This window comes from Spinacia oleracea, chromosome 4, assembly GCF_020520425.1.
Source record: "Spinacia oleracea cultivar Varoflay chromosome 4, BTI_SOV_V1, whole genome shotgun sequence".
Lineage (NCBI taxonomy): Eukaryota > Viridiplantae > Streptophyta > Magnoliopsida > Caryophyllales > Amaranthaceae > Spinacia > Spinacia oleracea.
In genome coordinates, this window is record NC_079490.1 from 167,845,744 (window position 1) to 167,858,587 (window position 12,844).

General features: G+C 34.3%; 1 protein-coding gene across 9 annotated transcripts; it reads left to right on the forward strand.

The window, feature by feature from the left end:
• Nucleotides 1-2,812: 2,812 nt before the first annotated feature.
• On the forward strand, nt 2,813-10,984 carry LOC110801865 (cytochrome P450 72A552). 9 transcript variants are annotated; one of them, XR_008932255.1, is made up of 6 exons: nt 2,960-4,522; nt 4,602-4,825; nt 5,815-5,868; nt 6,595-6,669; nt 10,510-10,574; nt 10,678-10,984. XR_008932255.1 is itself a non-coding variant. In XM_056842600.1 (6 exons), the coding sequence occupies exons 1-5, from the start codon at nt 4,249-4,251 to the stop codon at nt 10,530-10,532; spliced, it is 612 nt and encodes a 203-aa protein (XP_056698578.1). In that variant the 5' UTR covers nt 2,960-4,248; the 3' UTR covers nt 10,533-10,574; nt 10,678-10,984. The 9 variants fall into 9 exon arrangements, 4 of the variants coding, with proteins under 4 accessions (XP_056698580.1, XP_056698579.1, XP_056698578.1 ...); XR_008932256.1 differs by having other exon boundaries at nt 6,601-6,669; XM_056842600.1 differs by having other exon boundaries at nt 6,633-6,669.
• The last annotated feature ends 1,860 nt before the right edge of the window (nt 10,985-12,844 follow it).

The window sequence follows — 12,844 nt, forward strand, 5'->3', positions numbered from 1 at the left end:
TTGAGCTAATAGGCATTATTAATGAACTAGTGCACATAAAGGTGGTTGACGTGCGAGTATTAAAGTCTTTCCTGTGCAGTTGTGTATTGCTGCGTGGAGTCGAGTCAACCCAGCTGGTGCATTACGCTGTAAGAAATCTCTGAGGTTAGGATCATCTCGAGAACTTGCTCATAACCATATGCTACAACAAGGTAGAGGGTTCCTTCTGCAGCATTGTTAGCACAATTAGCCAATTAAGGGTCCACTTGAAGAAGGTACACTACCACCTCCTCGTATCCATTCTTGAGAGCCTCGTGTAGTGGCGTGTTACCACTCGAGCCTTCAGTTACCCATGGTTCAGGACTGGTTCCCTCTTCAACCACCTTGAGAGACAGCAAGGTGGATCTCGCCTTCCTATCTTTGACATCATGCAAGTGCGACTTGTAGAAAGTTACTAGCGCTTGCACTGATTCAAGGTGACCTAATCCCATAGCAATGTGTAACGGGTTTCCACCCCGATAATTACTCTGCCATATTAGCAGCACTACTGCAAGAATTTTTTGTAGAGCCACCACTATTTCAGATAGTGTAGGGTATTGTCACTTTTCCACACTTGAGTGGGATTCCAGACAGTGTAGTATTTGCAACAGTGAGCATGGTCGCCAATTGTGAGTGCACAAGGCTACAGTCGCAAACTGACCATTTCCAGTATTCACAACTATTCACAATGCATCAAGATTAAGTATAGTCAATGTAATTAGAATGTTAGATCGATTACCTTGAATTAATTCTAGGAGACGAGGGACGAGGAGCATAAGAGCAAAAATCCTTACCATTAATACGACCACCAGATTTGGCAGCTGAAGAATCACCAACTGATCCTAGAGTGAATACTCCTGCTGTCAGTGTCACTATTTTTAGCTTTGCCAACTACTTCTCTGTTTTCCTGACCACCCAAAGACATTGAAACAAATTCATGAATCTATCTCAAGAAAAAAACATCCCAAAAAAACCAAAAGCAAGAAAACTAGCCATTTTACCCAGGAAAAATGACTTTGAGTTCCAAAAATCCAAGAAAAAGTTAACTACTAGTCATGATATTAGAAGGAATTCTTTGTCAATCGCATGAGCAATCACCCATAAAAGATGTGATTCTTTCTTCATTCTCTAATGCTCTATAAGAAAACAACAAGTGAGTGGAGTTTGAATGTGAGGTCACTATCAGTTGGTGCAGCTCACACTGCTTTAGAATAGTGGATGACAAGTCTATCGAATATTGTAGAACGAGAAGAGGCATTGCCAGAGTTATTTTCTGCCTATACTGGTGCAAGAACTCACAAATTTTCTCAGTCTTGCTAGTGAATTTGCTTCACACATAGAGAAATTGACAGCACCATTTAGCAACTCGTAAAGCAGAAACCAATTCCTTGAGCCTACTAATCCTAGCATTGAGTGCAGCTAGATATGACGCTTCAAAGGAATACCAATATTGTCTTCTTCATCACTAAGAATCACAACATCAATCTGTGAGAGTTACAACATCAACCTGTGAGAATCACAGATATTGTTAGTACTCAAAATACAAACTGCATCAGCCATCTAACCAGGAGAATAACGAACCAAGAGCAAGAGAATGTCAAATATAACCAAACTCAACACTTGTAAACTACTTGTATATTCATGAAAGGAAAAAAACAAATCACATATTCAATGAAATCAACTCAAATCGAATAATTAACAAATACATTTCCCCTAAACTTAAATAAAAATTGCAAAGAATTCTAGGAGTACGAGCCTTTCTCCATGAATCATCTTTCAAGCTATAAAGCCTGACTTCACTCTCAAAAGAACCAGTTCTGTAACCATCACCACACTGAATAACAGTCACACATTTATACTCAACACTTAAATTTGCTCATTTGCACAAATGAGTAATTATATTTTTTTCTCATTTGGAATGAGCAAATTTTTCAGTTCAATAAGCTTCAGAGTAGATTTTAAAAGTATTTGCTCATCCGTGTCAACAATCCGAAATGAGCAAACAATTGCGATAAGAAACAGAACCAGATAGAATTCAACATCACACATTTCAAACATTTGAGGAGCTTCAAATTAATAAATTTAACTAGACAACACTGTAATTATCAACACAAAATCACATGAAAGAACCATCAACAACATACTCAATTGCAGCAAATTTCGACAGGAATACAACCCTAAAATTTAATAAAACCATAAAATTTTAATAAAACCCTAAAATAAACTCACAATAGGAGAAGGCATAGATATGGTGGTGGTCGGAGATCGAAGGGTGGAGATTGTGGCGGCGCGATGGATGATGGCAGCGTGAAGATGGTGCCGACGCGTTGGTTGCAGCTGGTGAGGAGAGAGAATCGAGAAGGACAGGAACAATGGAGGAGAGAGAATAAGCTAGGAGCTCCTGAGAGGAAACTCACGTGGAGAGAGAAAGGAAACAGTGGAAGTCAGGAGAGAGAAAATAGCTGTTATTTTGTTTCATGATGATGTCGAATGTTTTTTGCAATATTTACAATAATGCCATTACTAAAACGCAGTAGTAACGGTTAGATCTAATTTTAGCGAACGCACGAGATTGCTTCTCATTCTTCTCATTTTAAGCTCCCTTCTCATTTGAGTATATATATATATATATATATATATATATATATATATATATATATATATATATATATATATATATATATATATATATATATATATATATATATATATATATCCTAATTCTATAAAAAAATCCGAACATGATGCTAAGTTTGTCGTAATTTTTTTCCAAATTTACCCCTTTCTTTCATTCAATATTACATCCTACCTCTTTATATTTATTATACTCTAGAAACCTCTCTCAGTAAGGTTGTGCTCCGTCTCTCTCCTGCATAACCTCTTCATCTTCTCTACTCCATAAAAAAACGCAGCCATCAAGACAAACTCAAGAAAGGTAATTGTACTTTGTTAATGAAATTTGATGTCTTTCTTATTTTGTTCATTCATTCATTAGTTTTGGATTCGTAAACAGAGGTAAGTGTTTCCATCTTAATTTCATTAAGATCTTAACATGGATGTGTTTATTTATTTAAAATTGGTCTAAATTTTGAGTTTTTATTTATGAGATTGATACGAAACTGGAAAGAGTCTAACTTCAAGTGTTAATAATTTAATTCCTTTGTTTTTTGTTGGTCCTAATTTGATATGTATCTGCATGTTAAGATTACGATTTAGATTGTTTCTTTTTTGTAATCTGTAGAATTTTTAATATGATTGTGGAACTGGGTGTGAAATATTGTGAAGTTTGTAGTGGGTAATGGAGGGCGTGAGGAATTGGGTTTGTTTGAGGAGGAAAGAGAAGGAAAGGGCGTTTCTTGCTGGGATAATGGTCGCCAATATTGATGAGTTTTTAGTTAGGCTTTATTTGGTTGGGAGGAATCGGAAGGAAAAGAAAAGAAAGGAAAGTTAAAATAATGTTTCCTGTATTTGGTACAAATAATTATATGGGAAGTGGAAGGAAAGGAAGGGAATTGGAAGGAAAGCTCCTTTATAAAAATTTCACTTTCCTTTCCTCCCAAAATTGGACGAATTCGGAAGGAAAGCTTTTTAGCTGTCATTTATATTTCCTTTCTCTTCCCTTCATTTCTTTCCCTTAAACCAAACACGGGAAAATAAAATCTCTTTCCCTTCCCTTCTTTTCCTTTCTTTTCCCTTCCTTTCTTCTCTCTTCCTTTCCTTTACTAATAATGAACCAAATAGGGCCTTAGGAAGGAGTTGAATTTCTAGGGTTTAGGAATTTTGATTTTGATTGTCATTGGTGATGACCAAGTTGCAAAATAAGAATATGTTTAGCAGCAACCCAACTCCTGCAATGTAGAAAAGCTCATTCTTGTCAGAATTACTCATTGTGTGTTTTTGTCTGTGGTTTTTTGAGAATTAATGAAATCTAAACCCTTTTTTTTCCTCTAGAAAATAAGTTGGATTATTGTTTGTGCAACTAATATTGATGACCAACTTGGAAAAAATCGATATTCAAGAAAAACCCAACTTGGATGAAATCAGATAGTCATACACTCTTTTAAAAATAACACAAACTTACAAGAAAAAGTTGAACCCCAATTCTAATCCAATCATATTACAGAAAATTGGAAAACCAAGAAAATAAGAGTGAAAATTAAACCTGACTCTGGGCGCTGTAGTTTCAAACACTAAACTCAAATTTCCTAAAATCAATATTGTCTAAAAAAAATGAGCGTTTTATTTGCATTTGGTAGTGTTCTGTTATGCATAGTGATACTAAAATGGTTATGGAAATTACTAAATGGGTTATGGTTAAATCCCAAAAGGCTAGAGAAATGTCTAAAGCAACAAGGCCTTGTTGGTAATTCCTACAAATTTTTGATGGGAGATATGAAAGAAAGCTCTACTTTGCGTGCTCAAGCTTTGAACAAACCCATTCCTTTTACTCATGATTACTACCATCGTATTCAGCCTTTCACCCATCAGATTCTCAACAATTCTTGTAAGTTTATTTTTATTCCTTCATCTCTTTGTGTTTTAATTTTCACAATTGAACTAATCAGCAAATAAACAATGCACAGGTGCAGGCAAAAATATCTACACATGGTTGGGACCAGTGCCAACAATACTAATTACACAGCCTGAGTTAATAAAGGATGCTTTCAATAGGATGAACAATTTCCAAAAACAAAGATTAAATCCATATACTCAAATACTTTCAGCTGGACTTCCGAACTACGAGGGCCAGAAATGGGCTAAACACAGGAAGCTTCTCAACCCTGCTTTTCAACTTCATAAGCTCAAGGTATTTTATTGTTTTTTTAAGGAGTACATAATGATTGTTTAACTTGATAATTCAACTGTATAACTCTTTGTTACGAATATACTAATACAAGGACCTTACCTATTTCTATGAGTCTATTTTATGGTCAAGTGGAAATAGAAATTGATGATTGTCTAATGACGATTGTCTCATTGTTCGTGCAGCTTATGATCCCGGCTTTTGAAACCTGCGTTACTGATACACTAAATAAGTGGGAGAAGTTGTGATCCTTGTGTTCCTTTGTGTGTTTTTGGATTATTTGCTTTGTCTATTTCGCTGGTTCGACTTATTATCTTTTCAGGCCGAGAATCAATTCATGGTATTTCTTAAATTATTGGCTTGAACTTTGGTTAGTCATGTACTTCATATATTTCTTACTTTTTCAATTAAAAAAAAAAGTTAATAAGTTACTCCACAGTTTATTCCAATAAATTAAACTCAGCCCACAATATGGGTAGCTTCTAGCTTTTTTGATATCAGCCCACTCGCAGATGTTGGCTGCTTCCACAATGTTTCCGGCCCAAAATTTACCTACAGGGCTACATCGTGCAAGAGTGCATTACTGCATGAGCTTATTCTAACAATTATCAATTTATTACTTCGTTCTTGGCCTCAAGTTCTACTACTAACTACTATGTACATCATTATTTAACAAATAGTTATGGATGTACACTTGGAGGTACTCTTCAAATAAACGAGTTGTTGAGAAGTATCTAAAGATTATAGCTGTAACTTTTATATAAAAATATAATCTTGTTGTTCTTTCAGGTGAAGTAGTTCAAATTGTTGGCCTTTCTCATGCATACTTCAGACATAATCCCATCCTAGAAACACAAAGATTTGCTGTCAGGATCTTTCAATTCTGCTATATATGTCGTCGATGTTAACTGCATTAGCATCATAGTTACTCTAAGTTTGTTGAATTTTGCTTGTTGAATTTTGCTAACTCCTGTTTCCTATCCGTGTTTTAGGCTGGAACATGGGAAAAGACGAACCTTAACAAATGGGTAACTGAAAGGATTAAGGTTTGGTCTCGCCATTCACATTATTTAGTTTTTGCGTACATTGTTCATGGGTATGTGGTTTAATGCTGACAAGAAAAATGAACTTACTCCAAATCTACATTGTCTCTTCCGCTTTCCCCTATGTTATATCCATTAATTTTACCATCTTTTCCCCCGCTCTTAGTTAAATTTTGCAATGCAACCTAAAATATTGATTCAGTTCTTCTAAGCGGATCCTTTATTTGCTATTTTTTTTAAAAAACGTAGAAAAGATGGAATTAGAGAGAAAAATAGGCCTTTTTTAAAGGAAGACATTGATGTTTGATTGAAGGAATTGAAATTACAAAGTACTTCGTCTTACATAAACATATTCATATTTAAACTTTATACGGAGTACGTAGTATTAAGAAAAAGTGCCTAAGGTTCAAGAAATCTTAAATGGCTAATTCTCTACCCTTGTTGTGTCAACTTTGTTCTAATTCTCTAATTCTAACATATGATGCTCACAAATCTACCATAGTGCGGCGTATACACACAATAGTTGTTAATTTACACAATTTACAACTCAACTTATATCGATGTATTGCCTTTAAAATGTTCAATTGTAATTCAAATCAATTGGATTAAATATAGTGGTAACAAATACACTTTTGGAATACTAAATAATCTTGCTTTGACTTTTTCTTTTGAATTAATTAATAACCTTTTAATTTTAATAGATTTTGAATAATTTAATGGTAAATGAAGGTGCAGTTTTCTGCCCTTATTATTACGTTTGCATCCAGAGGAAACTTATGAATCAAATGGACTTAGACAGTCAAGATGCATTACTAGGGGTGTCAATTCTCAATCCGACCCAGTGAATCCGATGGTTTTGTCCGACCGTTTAGAATCCGAACCGTTTAGAACCCGCGAGTTAAAATCCGAAATCCGATCCGATCCGATTATATTCAACCCGGATCCGACCCAAATCGTTAGTATTGATCCGATTAAGATCCGAATCCGTTAACAGACTGATCCGTGACAATCCGAATCCATTTAATCCGATCCGAAGCGATCCGAAACCCGTTTATGATCCGATCCGTTTCAATCCGAATCCGTTCCAACCCGAGGAATATCCGTTTAATCCGATCCGTTTTTAATCCGTGACCCGTTTAATCCGACCCGTTTCAACCCGTGACCCGTTTAATCCGATCCATTTTTAATCCGATCCGTTTTTAATCCGATCTGTTTTTAATCCGTGATCCGTTTAATTCGAACCAATTCCAACCCATGACACGTTTAATCCAAACTAGTTTCCGTTGCTAGAATTTTGTTAGTCTAGACTTTGAAGCTGTTTTAAAATAAGTATGCAATAAGTTTAATATCTAAATTGTATTTTAAATCATGGTTTCATAAAAATTAGTACTGAGCATTGATAATTATGGTGTATAATAATCATATCAGCAATAGTTTAGATGACACTATGTGTCATTATGAGAAAATGCCAGCATTTCTAGCCCTTGGATGTTGCCAACCTATCTTCTCCCTTGGATTAATTCTTAAGCTTAATAACTCAAAAAAATAAGGAGGAAGTTCCTTCTGTTCTATTTCGGTGGGTTTGAGCCACCACCGCCTTTCTTTTCCCTAGGAAACACCACTAAAATTGCTACTCTTCCTCATCAAATTCATCAAAAGAATACTTGATTTAATCTCTTACGAATTGAAAGTAGAGGAAGCCCAAAAATCCGGGTAACCCACCCGATTTTCTCCTCTGCTTGGCGTCACGCTGCTTCGTCGCCGACCCATCTCCGATTGTGGGTGGGTTGTTGTTGTTGGTGCGGTAATTAGAGGAAGCCCAAAATTCTGAGTCACCCACCCGGTTCTTGGTGCGGCAATTCCAGATTTGGTTACCGGTTTGATTTTGTCTCTCCTCTCTTTTCTATATTTCGAAATGAGAGGATGGATACAATGATGGATGCTATGTGTTTCTGTTAGTGATGGTAGAAAAGAATTTCAGAAATCTCGTGATAGTGTTCTAATTTACAGAAAAAGTGCTCCATATGAGGTGAAAATAAGGGAAGATAGCTTGAAGAGAATGGGGTTTTTGTAAGGGGAAGGGACTAGGGAGACTTTGTGGGCTGTTGATTGTAGTATTATTGGATGGTTGAGATGGTGATCCGTGTGTGGTGTGTACGCGATGATTAAGACGTAGATCTTTTTTAATCGATGGCTATGATTGACTGATGTTTTATATATGGATTCTTATATATATATATATATATATATATATATATATATATATATATATATATATATATATATATATATAAAATTGTCGAGTTAGAATTCAATTGCTTTAGTATGATAACATGCCGATTATATATAATTGTCGAGTTCGAATTCAATTGCTTTAGTATGATATCTTGTGATCTTGTCGCTTATAAAGCCCTGTTCTTCTGGACTTTATTTGGCTGAACTGAACTGCATAGAATGGAGCTGAATTGAACTGAACTGAACTGAACTTAATGGAGCTGAACTGAACTGAACTGAATTGAACTGAATGAATAGTAAATAATAAATAGTAAATAATAAATAGTAAATAATAAATAATTAATCATAAATCACAAGGGTTTATGGTGTATTTGACTCTTAAGTCGCACATTTTTTAACCAAGTATCTAAACATTACTTTGTTTAAACTAATTATCTATCTTGTATGTTTGTCTTCAATAAGTTATATATAATAGGCTTTATTGCTTAATAGCTTGTTTGAGCTAATAAAGTGTTGATAAATTGGTACAATAAGTTATTGTTGGCTTTATACTTATATACACCTGATACTTGTGAAGTCTCGTATTGTCCTTATTTTATAATGTACTTATATAACGGAGATACACCTAATAGAATATTTTGATGGAGTAACACTAGAGATATTGTCAGGTCATGTTTGGTTACATATATGTTGACTAAAAAAAATACAGTATCGTAGTTTTATCGTTCATACCTTAATGTCTATGTTGTCTCAATAAAACATTATCAGTTCTAATTAGCTACTTATGTTAAGTACTTGTATGCGGAGTACTAGTAATAATCAATATGTCTAATGATATAATCCAATTCATGATATGTTATTATGGTTATGGTTTAATTTGTGATTCATATTCACTTAATTTTATTTATAACCCAAATAAGTAATTGATCGTGTTGTCATTTAAACTTATTTTATTGTTATTAAAAGTTATATTTTCAATAGAGGTGTATTATTGAATAGTTTAGACTTATAAACATAGACACATAGTCTTATAGAACTAGATATTTATAAACTTATAACGGCATAAAGTTACATAATTATATAGTGATAGACTGATAGCCTTACATAGTAGTCATATAGTGTTGTACAATTACTCGTTCCTTAAACGATTACAGATGTATATCCTTATAGTTACATTCTTGTGTTGTTTTAGTTAAAAGTTTAAAACTATATATGATCATCACTATCAGTTATTAGTTTTGTTAGAGTAATCATTACTAATCGTTATAAATTATAATCGTTAATTCGTTACAGTGTTATAGAGGTTATGTTACGGACTTACAGTATTATAGAATTAATATTGTTAAACTTGTAAACATTATAAACTTACTTGACTCTATATTTATAATGTGATAGAAATATAGAATTATATATTTGTAAACTTATAATCTTATAAAAAAAGTATAGCTTATACAGTTATTTACTTTGTAATTATCGTTTGATAACCATATAGTTATATAATTATGTAGTTATAGTCTTACAAAGTTTATTGTATGGTTATAGTCGTACAGTCATCAATCCATAAGATATCCAATTTCGTATATGAAAAATTTATAAAAACTTGATATTCTGAAAATGTATATCGAGACCAATATAACAAGATCTTACATGATAACATTTTGATGTATAAAAATTATAATATTGAGAATTTACGGTCAAAGTTTTCATACTTTGGACACATATTCTAAGACTTAAAGAACTTTCAGGAATGGAGGTAGTATTAAACCAAGTTATACAATATACTCAATAACTTATATTACTGATCTTAAATTCTTATTACTTTTAAAAGTTAGTTATCGTTTTCGTCCCTAAGTAAGCCACCAATAATTCAATATTATATATAATTTGGAACCGAACTGACCCAAATTCCAACTCGATACCAAATAACCCGATCTGATAATTACCCGAACCAATATAAAATTGAATCCAACGTAACCAGGCTAAATTTGTTTCAATCCGACCCGTTTTAGTCTGTTACCGATTAATCCGATCCGATATGAATCCGATCCGATACGAATCCGATCCGAAATGAATCCGACCCGAAATGAATCCGACCCGATATGAATCCGATCCGATATGAATCCGCCTGACATGAACCCGAACCCGTTATAGTCCGACTAAACCCGTTAACAATCCGTCATATTCCAATCCGATCCGACCCGGCCTAAACCGACTACAATCCGACCCGTTTACAACCCGATCCGATATGAATCCGTGAATAAAAAATCCGATCCGATCCGGTCCGTTAAGTTTTCAATCCGATCCGATCCGACCCGTTAGCCAAATTAATCCGTTCCAATCCGATCCGTTTAAACCCGAATCCGATGAGTCCGACCCAAACCCGATCCGTTGATCCGATTTGACACCCCTATGCATTACTACAAACACAATAGTGTGACTTTTTGTTCAAAGTGCATATGGCCTCACGAATAATGGTACGCCATACTCCTATTCCTTTATGTTTCTTTATTCTTCCACCTAATCACAAATAAATTTTACTATTTCAGAAGATTTTCTAAATTACTCTTAATTATGTAGGATGCTTGAAAGAATGCTTGAAGTGGGGACTCAACAAGATTTTGTAAACATTGCTCGACACACCACTTTAATGCTGAGTATATATATTACTTTTGACTATGTACGGATCCACCAAGCTTTTATGTACAAATTTAGATAACCTCTTTTGAATATGTAATTATTAGCTAAGATAGAAGTCCCACTTTTGGATGCAAACAAAACTAAACTCTATGTAATTAGACAATCGAATACTTTTGTTGAACATAACAATAACGAAATATATGTAAATACCCTAATAATATTGGAAAATTTGTAATTATTAATTCAACCTTTGCCCGATTTTCTTTAATTAAGCCTACCTATGCGATATTTCTAAATAATCCAACCTTTATGGCCCAACTGCTATTATTAAGCCTAACAAGTTACTAACCTGCTATAGGCGGTATTCACTCTTACGTGGCATATAACAATTACTCCCTCCGTATTTATTTAAGGGATACACTTGCCTTTTCCGGCCGTATTTATTTAAGAGATACACTTGTCATTTTTAGTAAGTTAGCCAACCCACCATCTAATTAAATAATATATCTACACCCCACCCCTACTCCCTAAAATGACATGGTCCCCACTTGTTTTTCTTATTAAAATATCTACCCAACCCCACTTGTTTTATTACTTTAATTCATTTAATTCTTTTTCTTAATACTCGTGCCCGGCCAAGTGTGTCTCTTAAATAAATACGGAGGGAGTATAATTTATTTATTTTCCTTTATTTTCTTTAATTGCTATTTTAATTTTCGTTCCTCTCTCCTTTGCGATTTTCTGCTTCATCTCTGAACTCCTCTCCATTATTTCTCTTCTACCTCTTCTCCACCATTGTCGATCCCTGATACCTCTCCATTCGAAGTTCATCAAAAATAATTAGCAATTGCTATGGCTGGGGTAAAGCAATTGCCTATTGGATCTGGATCTTCTTCAAATTCAAGGTTTTTTTTCTTTCTAAATTTTCAACAAGACCACAATAACCAACATCCCACAACATAAAAAAACTATATTATTGCAACAACTCGGGTTTTTACGAACTGACCATCAAGGAAGCCCAAAATTCAAAATTTACCAAAAAAGGAACAAAAACGTTAAGGTTCGTAAGTTCACCTTCAATTGTACGATTTTGGATACGAAATTTGAATGCGCGTGGATGAAGTCACCTATTTCCACAAGAAAATCGCTGATGATATCATGAATCAGTACAATTGTGGTTGAAGCAGCAGTAATGGAGGAGAGAGGAATTGAAACACGGTACAGAGAAGAGAAGGGTTTTTTGGAAAATGAAAAAAAGAAATCCTTGTTTAGGTGGCAAGTGATGATGACGTGTCCAATATTTTAGCAGGGAAACCAACTTTGGGTAGTCAACGTTTTTAACGTTGACTTTGTAGCAAGTAACCGGTCATCCAGGCTTAATAATAGTAGTTGGGTCATAAAGGTTGGATTATTTAGAAATATCGCATAGGTAGGCTTAATTAAAGAAAATCGGGCAAAGGTTGGATTAATAATTATAAAATTTCCTTGACTTTGTAGCAGGTAACCGGTCATCCAGGCTTAATAATAGTAGTTGGGTCATAATGGTTGGATTATTTAGAAATATCGCATAGATAGGCTTAATTAAAGAAAATCGGGCAAATGTTGGATTAATAATTACAAATTTTCCAATAGTATTTTGCATACAAACAAATTTCAGTATCTTACTCCCACGTGCAACGCACGTGCTCCTCGCTAGTATATATAAAAGTTGTAAAACCTAAAAGGGATGAAGATAAATCCTAAATAAAGGTAGCAAAAGCATTAATTTATTTATCAACAAAACACAGACACACTTGTATTACATCCTTAGCTAATTAAATATCTTATTCATGTTGTCCTTGAGTCCTTCTTCCTTGGCATGAAAACAAAAGATCGAGGACCAACATATATCATTCATAAAACAAGACTAGCTATAGAAAGAGAGAAATTCGACAAATGATCGTCTAGCCACGATTAAGTTTAGTGGCGTTGGGTTTCTCGACCCTTTGCCCTTGTTTAGTTTAAGCCGCACACACACCACCAACAATACCTGCTGATACACATGACCAAGTAGAACAACAATGCGGTCCAAATATGGTGTTACAGTAACTGTAACACCATATTATTG